This window comes from Natator depressus, chromosome 6 (assembly GCF_965152275.1).
Source record: "Natator depressus isolate rNatDep1 chromosome 6, rNatDep2.hap1, whole genome shotgun sequence".
In the NCBI taxonomy this organism is placed as follows: domain Eukaryota; kingdom Metazoa; phylum Chordata; order Testudines; family Cheloniidae; genus Natator; species Natator depressus.
Window position 1 is genome coordinate 87,429,552 of NC_134239.1, and position 16,698 is coordinate 87,446,249.

A 16,698-nucleotide genomic window follows, 5' to 3' on the forward strand; every position below is an offset into this window, starting at 1 on the left:
AATTCAATTATCTGTTTATTTCCAATTACTGATTAGAAGTAAATGTGTCATATGTAATATGTACCATAGCAGCTGAATTCTGAGCCAGATTTTCAAAGAAAGTTGTAGCAGAAAGATGTGCATTCATGCTACCCTCACAAACCCTGAGGGCATCTGAGTTCATTACCTACTCAGTCACTACTGCTTTAGCCAATTACAGATAAAGATTTTTTTTAAATTAATTTTATAATGTATACATAGAGCTAAGTTTCACAAATACCACATTTGTGTGTGCAAACCAGCCAAGTGCATCCCTGTTTGCCACCCATCTTCAACCACCCCAGATTCAATTCCTGTCTTTCCATCTCAGCTACCAAATCCATGGTCAGGCTGTTTGAATGTTCCTAAGATGAAGTTACTTCATTGGATTTTGATAGCAAAGTCCTTGAGTCAAAGCCCTATACAAACTAGAGTACCACTGTTATACTACTGTCTGTACTTTGAACCAATTAATAGTTGATTGCAAGTGCAATAATTTTTCCACCAACAATAAATATGATCAAGTCTTACTGAGAAGTTAACCGGTATACGCTTACAATATAAGTTTGTCTAAATTATATGAAAATATGTATAAAATTCCTTATTTTCACTATGAATTTTTTCCATTAAAAGTAGATTTTCATGATGTCAGAACAGAATAATTATGAAATCTTGTCTAGGGAATTGATTACTGTAAAACAGGGAGTTTGCTGGGACCTAGACTCTTTAAACAACAGATTAAACACTTGCCCATAGTAAGTTGTTTAAATACCTTTGAACAATAGGAAATCTGACTCTGAGACAATGTGCATTGCTGACACCAAGGAATAGATTGATAATGGTTTCCTATTGTTTGATATTTGTTTTGGTGTTTGAACCTGATTTGGGAGGGAGAATGTGGCTTCTGATGCTTCAGCAGTTGCTAGAGTCAGATTTATAAACATGCCATGATGATATCTAACATCAAGAGGAGAAAAAGGAGAGTCAAAGGGAGACAGTAAGAATGTAAATATCTTAACAAAATTACTTAGCTCCTGCTATAAAAATATGAATTGGACATATGTATTTCCTATTTAGATCAAAACCCGCATGCTCTCTACTTTGTCTCAACTTTCAGATGGGCTTTAGCATGTGCTGTTTTTTATAACAATCATAACAATCTTTTGAAATTTAAAAATGTCTTAACATTATTTTTCATTTTTACAGCATTGTCAATTCAACCTAATGATGCTTTGATGTATAAACTTAGAGCTGATGTTCGTGGTAAAATGGGATTCAGTGAAGAAGCCATTGCTGATTACAAGCAAGCAATCAGCATTCAAGAAATGATCGATGCAATGTGAAAAGATTCCGGTTCCTGCAAAACATGGTAACAAGTTGGGTCTGTTTACAGAGATTTGCCTTATTTAATTAAGAGAGATTTGTTTAATTATATCTCAAATACTATTTAGAAGAATGTATTATGTTAGCACTAGACTTGGCACAAAAGGTTAGTTTTGTATACAAGAAAAAATTGTTAATACTGTAATACTATAATAATCCATCTTCCTTTTCTTCTGCACATATGTTATCTTCCTGAATAATTTAATTGCTTGATTCAGTGCAAAAATTGTGCAAAAAACCCAGAGCTATTTAAGAACAGAATGCTAACATTAAAGACGTAATTTCACAAAGCGAATGTTAGATTTTCTTTATTGATTGGCACCAAATGGCTGTTGGAGAACGAAACACAGACAAAGGAATAAATATCATTGGGGAAGGCCTCATCTTTATTTACTTGGGTCTAATGTGATGTTAAATGGCAAAATAACCAATATTTAGGTTTGGCCCCCTTTCATCCAACCCTTAGGATTCAGCCTACCTCTGATTCCTCTCTCCCTCTCCCAGTGAGAGGGAATGAGCGTACACACAAGGTATACCTGAGTCTTTGTTGACTTCAGGTCTTCCTTCTACCTTAGGTTAACATGGTCCACCTGCCATCTCTTGGGCCTCTTACACATTTGCCCCTGAGAGCTGGCCCCTTTGAGCTTCTTCCCTACACTGGACACCAGCTATAAAATTTACAAACTCCACTTGTTAAATTTACAATGTGTAAATTACTGTTCTTTCTCTAAACTAACCTAAATCAGGCCTCCAGGATGCTGCTGGAGATCTAGTCAGACCCATTGCAGTTTTATATATAGTTTGAATTGTATTTCCCTCAGTTAAAGGGTGGGGGAGCAAAGCAGTAACAGCAATAGGATGGCTGCTGCATGCCAGTGAGGATGGTGCTGTATGAGTGCTAGTCAGCTATCCCTTCCTCCTACAGTCCAGCAAATGGGTGGCAGGCGGAAGCAGAGAAATCTGTCCTTCCCTGCCCTCCCCAATCTCTACACAAGTAGTGTCCATGTGCATTATGGGCAGGGAGGGTGTGGGGAAAAGTTCCAGAGCAGCCAAGCCAGCCCCTCCCTTCCTCCTCTTCCTAGGACCTGGAGTGTCTGTCCCCTGCCAATTGGCTCAAACATTCCCCCCATCTGAATGGAGGATGGGGATCATTGGCTAAGGTATAAATGTGTCCTAATTATTCCAAATTGAAATCTGAAACACAGATAATTTGTCCACTTACCCACATCCCATGTTGGAAAAGGTTGATGTCATTGAAAAGCAGATTAAGAAAAAGGATTTAAGAACATAAAATAAAAAATTGACATGAACACTCAGCATGTATTTTGTACTTTTCTTCAAAGTGAATTAAATAATAGATCACAGTCTTGGGGTATGAGCCTTAAGAATGAGATTTAGAATGTTGCTTTGATCATGTTCATTCAGATTTGAAACTTAGGGTATAACTCCACATGAACAGAAATAAAAATGTCAACCCCCAACCTCATACATTGAAGTTAACAAGTTGGGTCCATATCTAGTTGTAACGTACCGCTGTGTTCTATACAGCTATGTGCTCGGATATTACTTTGAGGTGGGTGGGAAAAGAACCTAGCATTCGCTGAGAACAGAAAACTTGCTACAATTTCTCAAGATAGGGGGAAATTTTCAATGACACAAATCGCAGTTAGGCACCTGACTCTCATTGAACGTCTATGGGAGTTAGACACCTACCTGCCATTTGTGTCTTTAAAAAGTCCCCCTTAGCCTTAAAATAATATCCATTTTCCTCCTGAAATATGAATTCAGAAATGAGTCTTCATTGTGAAGCTGATAATAAAATGCTAGTTCATGATTATCATTACATTGTCTTCTCTATGTAAAATAAATCACTCAATGGCAAGGAAATAATTTACATTCACATTCATAATAAGAAAAAATATAATTTGACATAATGTGAATTGATTATTTAATGGGTCTCACAGTTCTATTTTCACTTCCTGACAACTCCCAGTAGATTTTTCATTACTGAGACTGGCGTAAAAACGTCAAAATTACTTTGCCTAAAGCATTCCCTTTTTTGAATATTTCACACAATGGTATTCACCCCCTTATTTCTGCATAAAGATTTTTTATTTGTTTTTTCCCTTGCCCAAGCAATCGGTGTTTAGCTAATATGGCACGATGATGCAAACTGGTTTTATAGCTGTCTTCTCTAACTTTCTGCAGTTGTGACAATAGGTTCCACTGCTAAAATTCTCACTTCACGATATTCTGCTTTTGAAAAATGTTTTTGTAAAATAAACTTTCATTGGGGTGGAGAAGTGGAAAAGATCATAGCTAAGGCCACAGTCCACAAAAGTACTTAAGCATATGCTTAAGTCCATCTCTATTCAGCAAAGTAGGCATTGTCTACACTGGCAAGTTTCTTTGCAGTAAAGCAGCTTTCTGCGGTGTAACTCCTGAGGTGTACACACTGCCAAGCCACTTAGTGCACAGAAACTCCTCAGTTGCAGCATTGCAAAAGAGCCACCTCGACGAGAGTAGTAAGGCTTACAGCGCAGATGCTTTTGTGCTGCATTGCCAGTGTAAACACATCAATTGCTTTCAGCGCTGTAATTGGCCTCCGGAAGTGTCCCATAATCCCTCAAGTGGCCACTCTGCTCATTGTTTTGAACTTGGCTGGCTGCCCTGAATGCATGCACTTCTCCCCTTTCAAAGCTCCATTTCTGACAGCTGTTGCGTGCTGTGCTGATCTGCTCCTGATGGTGGAGGGCAGGGTTTGGCAGCCCTACGGTGCCTTCCGCTTTATGTCTTATGTTCCTAAAAGTTCATGCTTTGGGACTTCAGATACTCGCCTGTAGGGGTCAGGAAGGGATTCCACCACTTTCCCCAGTGTATTCTGGGTTGTTGAGGTTTTTTTGGTCTGCTGCTTCTGAAGTGTCAGAGATAGCCATGACTGGAATGGGATACCAGACTGGGTGGGTCAGTGCTCTGAGATGGCACTGAGCATTCACTCTCTTATATGCTTGGCTGGCTGGTTCTTGATCACATGCTTAGGGTCTAACAAATCACCATATGTGAGGTCAAGAAGGAATTTCCCCTTGGATCAGGTTGCAGTGAGTTTCGGTGTTTATTGCCTTCCTCTGCAGTACGTGGGTGCAGGTCACTTGCTGGTATTATTGGGGTATATCTCACTTAATCAATTCACTGCCTTGCAAAGGCCTCAGGCATTGGAGCACCTCCGTCTGTCCCATTCTCTGCTTGTGGCACATAATAGTTTAGTCTTCTGTGGGCTGTAATATTTTGGTCTAATTTTGGGTTGCTAGGTTTAGTGTGTGGGTGCTGAGTGGTGCTGGTGGCCTGTGATATACAGGAGGTCAGACTTGATGATCTGGTGGTCCCTTCTGGCCTTAAGCTTTATGACGGTGACAAAGCAAATGGTGAAACTGTTGCTTATTCCAATGCAAGGAAAAAAGGATTTTTATGTACGAGTTAAATTTAGAAATTAAATGTAGAACCTATAAAATATTAACTAGACTTTTGTTCCAGTAATCTTCAGCAGATACAGTTCACATGAAGGACAACTGTTTGTTTTTAATGGGTAAAATCCAAGCTCCATTGAAGTAAATGGTAAAACTCCCATGGACTTCAGTGGGGCGAAGATTTCTCCCACTATGTTTCAGCTGTACCAATATGGTGCCTTTTGTTTTGTACTGTGGAACTTCACAATACAGAAGCACTAGAATATTAGAAGCATAATACTTGATGTCAGCAACACATCACCCTGTATAGATAGTTTAAATTGGTTTCCACTACATTAGAGCTTTAATTAGTGGACATTTATTTGATGGAGAAGCTTTTTCTTAAATCTAAGAAAGAATATATGCCAGAGAGGTAAAAGTGGCTGTCAGCCTAGTTTATTAGAAAAGGGGAAGGTCAAAGAGCAATTCATGCCTCCAGCTCTGCAGTAATAAATAAGAGATTTATAGTATTTTTGCAATAGCCTGTAGAATTCTTAGGTTTCTGACAGATGACAAAGTCAAACAGTTTCTCTAGAGTTTGTAACTTCAGTAAAGAGAACTCCTGAGACTGACATTACAAACAACAAATTTTTGTGGCTATTAGGAAATAAATTAACTTCCCAGTATCATAGTAACATAGCTTTCTATGGCCAGTTCTACTCTTCAGAAGTTTCAGTTTGACTCAGTGACAATGGCTCTTTTATTACTGGTTGTTTGCTCAGCCCAGGATGGGCATACTCAGTTCTGATCACTTTGGGGGGGGAGGTACCCCATTTTCTTGTTTGTTTTTCCTCCTCTACAGTCTCCCCACTCCTGCTTTGCTTCCCTATGAAAAGATGAATATTGAGTGATGGGTTTGTGATAATAGAGACCAAATTTGTGAAGGGTAATGTCCTCTTTCCCGCCCCCCCGCCTCCCGAGTTTACAAAAAGTGAGTATACTTGTGCCCCTATTGGTGTGTACAGTTATAATGATTGCATATGCAAATAAGGTTATGCACCTAATTAACCATATATACACACATTCTCAATTTAACAGTGGTAATGGGGTGTACAAATAAGCATTCAAAGGTATTTTTGCATGTTTCATGTTACTGTAACAGCAGTTTTTTGGCTGGTGGGTTGTTAAATCATGTGGTATCAAGGCCTTGTCCTTTCTTACCCTTTTCCTCCTTCCACACCCCTCAGTTATGGGTCATGAGATTTTGACAGTCTCCTTGTGGAAACTGCAACATCAGAGTTAAATCAAAATGAACAGAAATCAAACCTTTCCCTTGGATGCTTTCTTTGCACTATCTACAGTAAATTTTTTTTAATTTAGTCTTGCCATCACCATGGAATGAATTTAGCCATGGACATTTTATAAGCTCTTTGATTTACATTTAAAAACACTTCAATCAAACTCTGTCAGTTATGATTAACTGGACAAATTTCCCTTTGCTTAATATTGGCAGGTTCCGGCTATTTTAAATAATGCTGGCTAAGTGTCCTGTTTTTCAGTTTGTTCTATCCTTTATGGTAGATACTGTAGATTTTACAAAACCGGAATACTGAAATATTTTCACTTCTATAATTGGCCGAGTAATGATTCATTTCAATACATTTAATCTATCTCACAGTACTAGGGGTATGGGCTAGCCTTCCTATTTCCATTTTCTGTATGCATCGCTGCCATATCACTGACAATTAAGGAAATATATCGACTGCCTTTAAAATTAAACAGGAAATAGTTGATGATCTTATTTTTCATAATAGAGCAGCGATTGTGGTTTGCGATCCCAAAGTGGGTCATGAATTCGTTTTAATAGGGTTACCTGGGCAGGGCCGACATTAGACTTGCTGGGGCCCAGGGCAGAAAGCCGAAGCCCGAGCCTTGCTGTGCGGGACCAAAGCCGAAGCCTGAGTAACTTAGCTTCACAGGGCTCCTGTGGCGTGGGGCTCTGGGCAATTGCCTTCTTGCCACCCCCAATGCCGGTCCTGTTTCTAAGCATTTTTTATTTAAAGTATTAACTATTCTGGGGTCATGTAGTAATTTTTGTTGTCAGGAGGGGGTCATAGTGCAATGACATTTGAGAACCTCTATATAGAGCATTAAAACCTTGAGCTACGTAAATCAAAGCTCATGGACTCATTTGAAGCCAAGTGGCAAGTTTCTGGTAGCTCTCAGGTTCTTTTTCTTCAGCTCTTATTTTGATTTTCTTTATGATCCAAATAATTTTTTTTAGAAAATTTAAAAAAATAGTGGAAAGGTTTATATGACAAAACTAATTTCAAATCTTTTGAACAAATTAAAAGAGACCAAGTCTGTGATACTTCTAATAGCCATTGCTGCCATTTATAAATTAAGGTTATTTTTGGTAGGCTATGGCTATGCAGTAGCATTTGTGCCCTCTTGGTGGAAGGGACTATGAATGATGCATACCATTCTGAATTTTGCCTAACCTGGTATGATTTGGATTCCACGCAGAACCACTGTGATTATTACAAGTATCATTTTTAATCAGTATTTGTAGCTAACTTTTTTTCACAACTGTTTTTTTTTTCATTGGATATTTTACATTTTTTTCCTCGTTGGGCCAACAGCACACACTGGGTATGTTTTGACAAGGAAATAGATTGTATTTAAAAATATCTGAGCAAACACATTTTAACTACCACATTTTTAAACACTAGTGTAGATAGAGTTGTCCACAGTATTTAAAAACATAGTAGTTAAACTATGTTATGTAACATTTTAAAATATGACCTATTTTCCTAGTCTAGACAGGTCTTACAGACTGCTCAGTCCTCCCTTAATGGTGTTCAGAAGCAAAAACATTGCATTTACTCTATGAAATACTGCAGGTCTGACCATTCCTTGTTGTTCAAGCACTTGGCCCTGTGTGGATCATATAGAATCCCATAATGATGTGATCAGATTGTACCTGACCCTTGTATAGCTGTATGGTGGGGGTGGATAGATGCAAGGCACCTTCTGACCCATTGTGATTGCTTCCTCATGCAAGGACCAGGAAAAATCCCAGCTTTTGCATTCAAAGGAAAGGTTCAGTGAGGGTGCTGCCCCTGAATCTCTCCAGCCCACAGGACATATTGCAGCTTCTGAAATACAATCCATCACAGAGATCTCTCTGGGACAGTGCAGCTCTGCACTGCCCTCTACTCTGGGCTGTGGCTAAATACCACAGTCTAGCCTTATATGTAGTTTGACATGGGGAAAAATAAATTTTCTACATACAGGAATATCTGGTAGAGATGTGTGGGAGGTTGAATAATTGGAGACAAATCCTGTAATTCTTACTCGGATCTCACTCAGATCTTACTTAGGCTGCAGCAGCACAGGAGCCAGCAAACAGAGCTGTAAACAGGGGAGTTTGAGTGGGAGTTCTGTTGGAGGAGAAGGTATTTGTATTTGGTTTTGTATTTTTATTATTTGTTTGTGTAGAGGCTTGTAGGGGCTTTGTGCTGGGAGAGAAGCTGAGCCCTGATTAGGGGGTGGGGCTTCTCTGAGTAGGGGTCCTATAAAGGTAGCCAATCAGGCAGCGGCACAGGAGCCAGCAAACAGAGCTGTAAACAGGGGATTGTGAGTGGGAGTTAGTATTGCGGTGCTCATTTGGGGTTTGTTTTTGCTGTGGGTAGTGGGTTTTGGTGTGGTTTGTTTCCCAGACTAACAGGATTTAGGTGGGAAGGCTATGACAGATACAGAGGCAGCAGTGGTAGTGACCCAAGTAGTGGAAGACACAATGAAGATGGCTGGATGTGGAAGCTGCGGTATGTACATGACCCTGGAGGGGGTACTTGTAAAGAGTTTTGTCTGCATGAAGTGCCACCTGATAGAGCTGATGGAAGAAAAGATCCGAGGATTGGAGATGCAGGTGGAAAGTCTGGTTGAGTTTAGAAGGGGGTTGGAGCAGATTATGGAGCAAAGACACGAGGCGGCTGAAGGGAAGAGCTCAGACTTGCAGATGGAAGCAGGACTGAAGAACTCTGAGGGGAGACTGCTGGGTGAAGAAAATGGACAGTGGCAGCATGTGACTAAAAGAACCAGGCAGAGGAAAAGACAGGCTAGTGAAGGAGAAATAGAGCTCAAGAACAGGTATGCAGAGTTAAAAAATGAAGAAGGGGCACAACAGGTGATCACTGAAGGTGGAAGGGCAAGGAAGAAAAGAAGAGCAGCTAGTCCTACAGGAAAAGGGGAAGAATCAATGGAGACAACACCAAATATGAGCCCCAAGAGGATACAGGATGGGTTGGAGAGGATTACAAGGGAGAATAAGAATGGAAAGGACTTGCAGCCAGAGGGAACAGGGAATAGACCAGAGAATCGCACCATCACCAGGAAAAGGCAGGTCTACGTGATTGGGGACTCCCTACTGAGGAGAATAGACAGTCCTGTAACCAGAGCTGATCCAGAGAATAGAAGGGTGTGCTGTCTACCGGGTGCTAAGATATGGGACGTGGACCTGAGGTTGAAGAGGATCCTAAAGGAGCGGGAAAGAATCCACTGCTCGTCCTTCATGTGGGAACGAATGATACCAATAGATCCTCACTGGAACGTATCAAGGGAAACTATGCCAGGCTGGAGAAGACACTTAAGGAAATCGAGGCTCAGGTGATCTTCAGTGGGATTCTGCCTGTTCCAAGAGAAGGGCACCAAAGTGTGACAAGATTATGACTATCAACAGATGGCTCAGGCAGTGGTGCTGTAAGGAGGGCTTTGTGGTGTATGGCCACTGGTAGGCATTCATGGACAGAGGACTGTTCTCTCGGGATGGACTTCATCGGAGTAGGGAAGGAAATAGACTTCTAGGATGGAGGCTGGCACAACTGATTAAGAGAGCTTTAAACTAGGAATTTGGGGGAGATGGTTAGGAGATGTCCAGGTAATCTCCACGCCATTATCTTTGAGAGGGAAGAAAACAAAGTAATAAAGGATACAGCCGTGGGTAGGAGAATGGACATAAGGAGGAAGGGTAGTGTGGATACCAGTCTAATAGGTCATACTTGCGGTAGAATGTCCATGCCTAATCGGGTAAAGAATGTGAGCGAGTCCAAACAGCAAAAATTAAGATGTTTGTACACCAATGCGAAGAGCCTAGGTAACAAAATGGAGGAACTAGAGCTACTGGTGCAGGAAGTGAAACCAGATATTATAGGGATAACAGAAACATGGTGGAATAGTAGTCATGACTGGACTAGAGGTATTGAAGGGTATATGCTGTTTAGGAAAGACAGAAATAAAGGTAACGGTGGTGGAGTAGCACTGTATATCAATGATGAGGTAGAATGTAAAGAAATAAGAAGCACTGGAATAGATAAGACAGAGTCCGTCTGGGCAAAAATCACATTGGGGAAGAGAACTACTAGAGCCTCCCCTGTGATAGTGCTTGGGGTGTGCTACAGACCACCGGGATCTAATTTGGATATGGATAGAGTCCTCTTTAATGCTTTTAATGAAGTAAATACTAATTAGAACTGCATGATCATGGGAGACTTTAACTTCCCAGATATAGATTGGAGGACAAGTGCTAGTAATAATAATAGGGCTCAGATTTTCCTAGATGCAATAGCTGATGGATTCCTTCATCAAGTAGTTGCTGAACCAACAAGAGGGGATGCCATTTTAGATTTGGTTTTGGTGAGTAGTGAGGACCTCAGAAGAAATGGTTGTAGGGGACAACCTTGGTTCGAGTGATCATGAGCTAATTCAGTTCAAACTGAACGGAAGGATAAACAAAAACAAATCTGCGACTAGGGTTTTTTATTTCAAAAGGGCTGACTTTCAAAAATTAAGGAAATTAGGTAGGGAAGTGGATTGGACTGAAGAATTTATTAATCTAAAGGCAGAGGAGGCCTGGGATTACTTCAAGTCAAAGCTGCAGAAGCTATCGGAACCCTGCATCCTAAGAAAGGGGAAAAAATTCAAAGGCAGGAGTTGTAGACCAAGCTGGATGAGCAAGCATCTCAGAGAGGTGATTAAGAAAAAGCAGAAAGCATACAGGGAGTGGAAGATGGGAGGGATCAGCAAGGAAAGCTACCTTTATTGAGGTCCGAACATGTAGGGATAAAGTGAGAGAGGCTAAAAGTCAAGTAGAGTTGGACCTTGCAAAGGGAATTAAAACCAATAGTAAAAGGTTCTTTAGCCATATAAATAAGAAGAAAACAAAGAAAGAAGAAGTCGGACCACTAAACACTGAGGATGGAGTGGAGGTTAAGGATAATCTAGGCATGGCCCAATATCTAAACAAATACTTTGCCTCAGTCTTTAATGACGCTAATGAGGATCTTAGGGATAATGGTAGTATGACAAATGGGAATGAGGATATGGAGGTAGATATTACCATATCTGAGGTAGAAGCGAAACTCGAACAGCTTAATGGGACGAAATCAGGGGGCCCAGATACTCTTCATCCAAGAATATTAAATGACCTGGCACATGAAATTGCAAGCCCATTAGCAAGAATTTTTAATGAATCTGTAAACTCCGGGGTTGTACCGTATGACTGGAGAATTGCTAACATAGCTCCCATTTTTAAGAAAGGGAAAAAAAGTTATCCGGGTAACTACAGGGCTGTTAGTTTGACATCTGTAGTATGCAAGGTCTTGGAAAAAATTTTGAAGGAGAAAGTAGTTAAGGACACTAAGGTCAATGGTAAATGGGACAAAATACAACATGGTTTTACAAAAGATAGATCATGCCAAACCAACCTGATCTTCTTTGAGAAAGTAATAGATTTTTTAGACAAAGGAAATGCAGTGGATCTAATTTCCCTAGATTTCAGTAAGGCGTTTGATACGGTGCCACATGGGGAATTATTAGTTAAATTGGAAAAGATGGGGATCAATATGAAAATTGAAAGGTGGATAAGGAATTGGTTAAAGGGGAGACTACAGCGGGTCATACTGAAAGGTGAACTGTCAGACTGGAGGGAGGTTACCAGTGGAGTTCCTCAGAGATCGGTTTGGGGACCAATCTTATTTAATCTTTTTTATTATTGACCTCGGCACAAAAAGTGGGAGTGTGCAAATAGAGTTTGCGGATGACACGAAGCTGGGAGGTATTGCCAATTCAGAGAAGGACCGGGATATCATACAGGAAGATCTGGATGACCTTGTAAACTGGAGTAATAGTAATAGGATGAAATTTAATAGTGAGAAGTGTAAGATCATGCATTTAGGGATTCATAACAAGAATTTTAGTTATAAACTGGGGACACATCAAGTAACAGAGGAGGAGAAGGACCTTGGAGTGTTGGTTAACCACAAGATGACTATGAGCCGCCAATGTGATATGGCCGTGAAAATAGCTAATGCAGTCTTGGGATGCATCAGGCGAGGTATTTCCAGTAGAGATAAGGAGGTGTTAGTACCATTATACAAGGCACTGGTGAGACCTCATCTGGAATATTGTGTGCAGTTCTGGTCTCCCATGTTTAAGAAGGATGAATTCAAACTGGAACAGGTACAGAGAAGGGCTACTAGGATGAGCCGAGGAATGGAAAACCTGTCTTATGAAAGGAGACTCAAGGAGCTTGGCTTGTTTAGCGTAACCAAAAGAAGGCTGAGGGGACATATGATTGCTACCTATAAATATATCAGAGGGATAAATACCAGGGAGGGAGAGGAATTATTTAAGCTCAGTACCAATGTGGACACAGAACAAATGGATATAAACTGGTCATCAGGAAGTTTAGACTTGAAATTAGATGAAGGTTTCTAACCATCAGAGGAGTGAAGTTCTGGAACAGCCTTCCAAGGGAAGCAGTGGGGGCAAAAGACCTATCTGGCTTCAGGATTAAGCTCGATAAGTTTATGGAGGAGATGGTATGATGGGATAACATGATTTTGGCAATTAGTTGATCGTTGACTATTCATGGTAATTAGGCCCAACGGCCTGTGATGGGATATTAGATGGGGTGGGATCTGAGTTACTACAGAGAATTCTTTCCTGGATATCTGGCTGGTGAATCTTGCCCACGTGCTCAGGGTTCAGCTGATCGCCATATATGGGGTCGGGAAGGAATTTTCCTCCAGGGCAGATTGGAAGAGGCCCTCGGGGTTTTTTGCCTTCCTCTGCAGCATGGGGCATGGGTCACTTGCTGGAGGATTCTCTGCACCTTGAAATCTTTAAACCATGATTTGAGGACTTCAATAGCTCAGACATAGGTGAGAGGTTTATTGCAGGAGTGGGTAGGTGAGATTCTGTGGCCTGCATTATGCAGGAGGTCAGACTAGATGATCATAATGGTCCCTTCTGACCTTAAAGTCTATGAGTCTGAGTCAATGTGCATGTTGCCTGGGTAACAGCTGAGTAAGGATTTCTGTTGCACAACTTCTCTCCTCATTCATTATTCAAGACCTAAGGCCCCTCACCCATGGAACTTGGAGGTGGTCCAGTGTTGTTACTGGAGACTCCAGGACTAGAATTCTGTTCTTCAGCTCACACCACCAGATTTTCTGCCACCAACAGTGGAACAAGTTGGTGGTTCAGTTTCTCCCTACCATTTAGTTTTAAAACCTGTATTTGTATTTGTTTTCATGTAGTTGCGACTTATTATCTTCCTCCCCTGGATCGAGTAACTAGCAGCATTGTGGTTTCAGCCACCTGGATCTGCTGCTGTAGCACCTCTGTGCTGGCCTCCTCTGTCCCCACTCAGCCACAGCAGAGCTGTTCTGCAAACACCTGATGTAAATCTAAGCACTGTTCCCTTTGTGAGGTAGCACTTACAGGCTCTACAGAGGTTGAATTATGTCCTGCCTGTGGCCAGCCACCTGACCCTTGCACTGCTAGGGTAGGGGACTCAAAGTCCAACTGGTTTGTTGGGTCCCCACCCTACCAAGGAATCATGGCTCCAGCAGAGAAAAGCCCAGTCAGTAGCTTCTGAGGACAGGCCTGGTCTACACTACGAGTTTATGTCAAATTTAGCAGCGTTAAATCGAATTAACCCTGCACCCGTCCACACAATGAAGCCATTTTTTCCGACATAAAAGGCTCTTAAAATCGATTTCTGTGCTCCTCCCCAATGAGGGGATTAGCACTGAAATATACATCGCCGTTTCGAATTGGGGTTAGTGTGGATGCAATTCGACGGTATTGGTCTCCGGGAGCTATCCCACAGTGCACCATTCTGACCGCTCTGGACAGCACTCGGAACTCGGATGCACTGGCCAGGTAGACAGGAAAAGCCCTGGGAACTTTTGAATCTCATTTCCTGTTTGGTCAGGCGAGCTCATCAGCACAGGTAACCATGCAGTCCCAGAATCGAAAAAGAGCTCCAGCATGGACCGAACGGGAGGTACTGGATCTGATCATTGTATGGGGAGAGGAATCCATGCTATCAGAACTACGTTCCAAAAGACGACATGCCAAAACATTTCAAAAAATCTCCAAGGCTATGATGGACAGAGGCTACAGCAGGGACGCAACACAGTGCCACGTGAAACTCAAGGAGCTCAGACAAGCGTACCAGAAAACCAAAGAATCAAACGGACGCTCCGGGACAGAGCCCCAGACATGCCACTTCTACGCTGAGCTGCATGCGATTCTAGGGGGGGCCACCACGACCCCACACCTGTCCGTGGACTCCGATGATGGGGTACTCTCCGCCATGCCTGAGGATTTTGCGGACGGGGAAGATGAGGAGGAGAAGAATGAGCTTGAGGAGAGCACACAGCACACCGTTCTCCCCGACAGCCAGGATCTTTTTATCATCCTGACTGAAATACCCTCCCAACCCAATCAAGCTGGAGAAGGGACCTCTGGTGAGTGTACCTTTCTTAAATATAATACATGTTATAAAAGCAAGCATTTTTTAATGATTAGGTAGCCCTGAAGGCTTGGGATGCATTCGTGGCCAGTACAGCTACTGGAAAAGTCTGTTAACATGTCTGGGGATGGAGCGGAAATCCTCCAGGGACATCTCCATGAAGCTCTCCTGGAGGTACGGTAAAAGCCTTTGCAGAAGGCTTCTGGGGAGAGCAGCCTTATTCCGTCCTCCATGGTAGGACACTTTACCACGCCGTGCTAGTAGCAAGTAATCTGCTATCATTGCATGACAAAGCCTGGCAGCTTATGGTCCTGGTGTTTGCTGGCATTCAAGCAACATCCATTCTTTATCTCTCTGTGTTATCCTCAGGAGAGTGATATGTTCATGGTAACCTGGTTGAAATAGGGGAATTTAATTAAGGGGACATTCAGAGGTGGCCGCTCCTACTGAGCTGTTTGCCTGTGGCTGAAAAGAAATCCTCCCCGCAGTTAGCCAAGTGATGGGGGGTGGGGGGAGTAGGCATTGGGGCTGAGCTGTTTGCATTTAGCTAGCCAGGGATATTCCCTGAAACCAGCCACGTGGTGGGAGGAGGGGTAAAGCGATCATCCCAGAGAATTGGATTGAGGTGGGGGGGGGGGGTTAGTTTGGTTTCTGCTGCTGCACGTTAACAGGAAAACCGCAGCACTAAATGGCCAACTCAATGGGCTTTGCTTGGTATGGGAAAGGAGGGCTCTGCTGTTATGAAGGTTGCAGAAGCCAAAAGACTATGGCTTACCATGGCTGCCTGCAAGCCGAATTCTGTTGCCCTGGGCTGCGTGTGTGATCTCTAACACCAAAGCCGCAGGCACTCAATATAAGATGCAAAATGCGACCTTGTACCGAAATCACATGTGCTATGTAATGTGAATAGTGTTGTTCACCGTGAAAGAGTATAGCCGTTGTTCTGTAAAATGTATCTTTTTAAATACTTCACTCCCTTTTTTTCCTCCCGCAGCTGCAAACGTTTCAAGCCTCCCTCCTCCGTCCCAAAGGCTATCTCAGATAAGGTGGCAAAAAAACCGCACACGCGATGAAATGTTCTCTGAGCTCATGCAGTTGTCCGGCACTGACAGAGCTCGGCAGAATGTGTGGAGGGACACAGTAGCACAGTACAGGAAAGCGGCCAATGAACGTGAGGATAGGAGGGACAATCGAGATGAGAGGTGGCGGTGGGAAGATCAGAGGAGGCAGGATGCAACGCTGGGGCTACTGTGGGATCAAACGGACATGCTCCGGCATCTGGTGGAGGTTCAGGAATGGCAGCAGGATCACAGACTGCTGCTGCAGCTCCTGTTTAACCGCCCTCCCTCCTCCCCAAGTTCCATAGCCTCCTCACCCAGATGCCCAAGAACACGGGGGTGGGGGGGAGGCTCCAGGCACGCAACCACTCCACCCCAGTGGACAGCCCAAGCAACAGGAGGCTGTCATTCAACAGGTTTTGAAGTGGCCTTTTCCTTCCCTCCTACCCTCCTCCCACACCCCACCCGGGTTACCTTGTGAGTTATCTCCCTATTTTTATAATCAATTAATAAAAAATACATGTTTTTTTAAACGATAGTGACTTTATTTCCTTTGCAAGCAAACTGTGATCGAAGAGGGGAGGGTGGGTGGCTTACAGGGAATTAGAGTCAACCAAGGGGGTGAGTTTTCATCAAGGAGAAACAAACAGAAGTGTCGCACGGTACCCTGGCCAGTCATGAAACTGGTTTTCAAAGCTTCTCTGATGCGCAGTGCTTTCTTCTGTGCTCTTCTAACTGCCCTGGTGTCTGGCTGCACGTATTCAGTGGCCAGGCGATTTGCTTCAACCTCCCACCCCACCATAAACGTCTCCCCCTTACTCTCACAGAGATTGTGTAGCACACAGCAAGCAGCAATAACAATGGGAATATTGGTTTCGCTGAGGTCTGAGTAAGTCAGTAAACTGTGCCAGCGACCCTTTAAATGTCCAAATGCACACTCTACCACCATTCTGCACTTGCTCAGCCTATAGTT

The 16,698-nt window shown here is 42.6% G+C and overlaps 1 protein-coding gene and 1 pseudogene across 1 annotated transcript in view; both read left to right on the forward strand.

Annotated features, from left to right (window-relative positions):
• TTC6 (tetratricopeptide repeat domain 6) overlaps nucleotides 1-1,654 on the forward strand; it is a 126,978-nt gene extending 125,324 nt beyond the window's left edge. The window contains exon 32 of the mRNA XM_074955883.1: nucleotides 1,225-1,654. Within this exon, the coding sequence (XP_074811984.1) occupies nucleotides 1,225-1,361 (137 nt within the window). The 3' untranslated portion in view covers nucleotides 1,362-1,654. The remainder of the gene's footprint in view (nucleotides 1-1,224) is intronic.
• An 8,260-nt stretch (nucleotides 1,655-9,914) lies between these two features.
• Nucleotides 9,915-16,148, forward strand: LOC141989773 (uncharacterized; annotated as a pseudogene).
• Nucleotides 16,149-16,698: the final 550 nt, after the last annotated feature.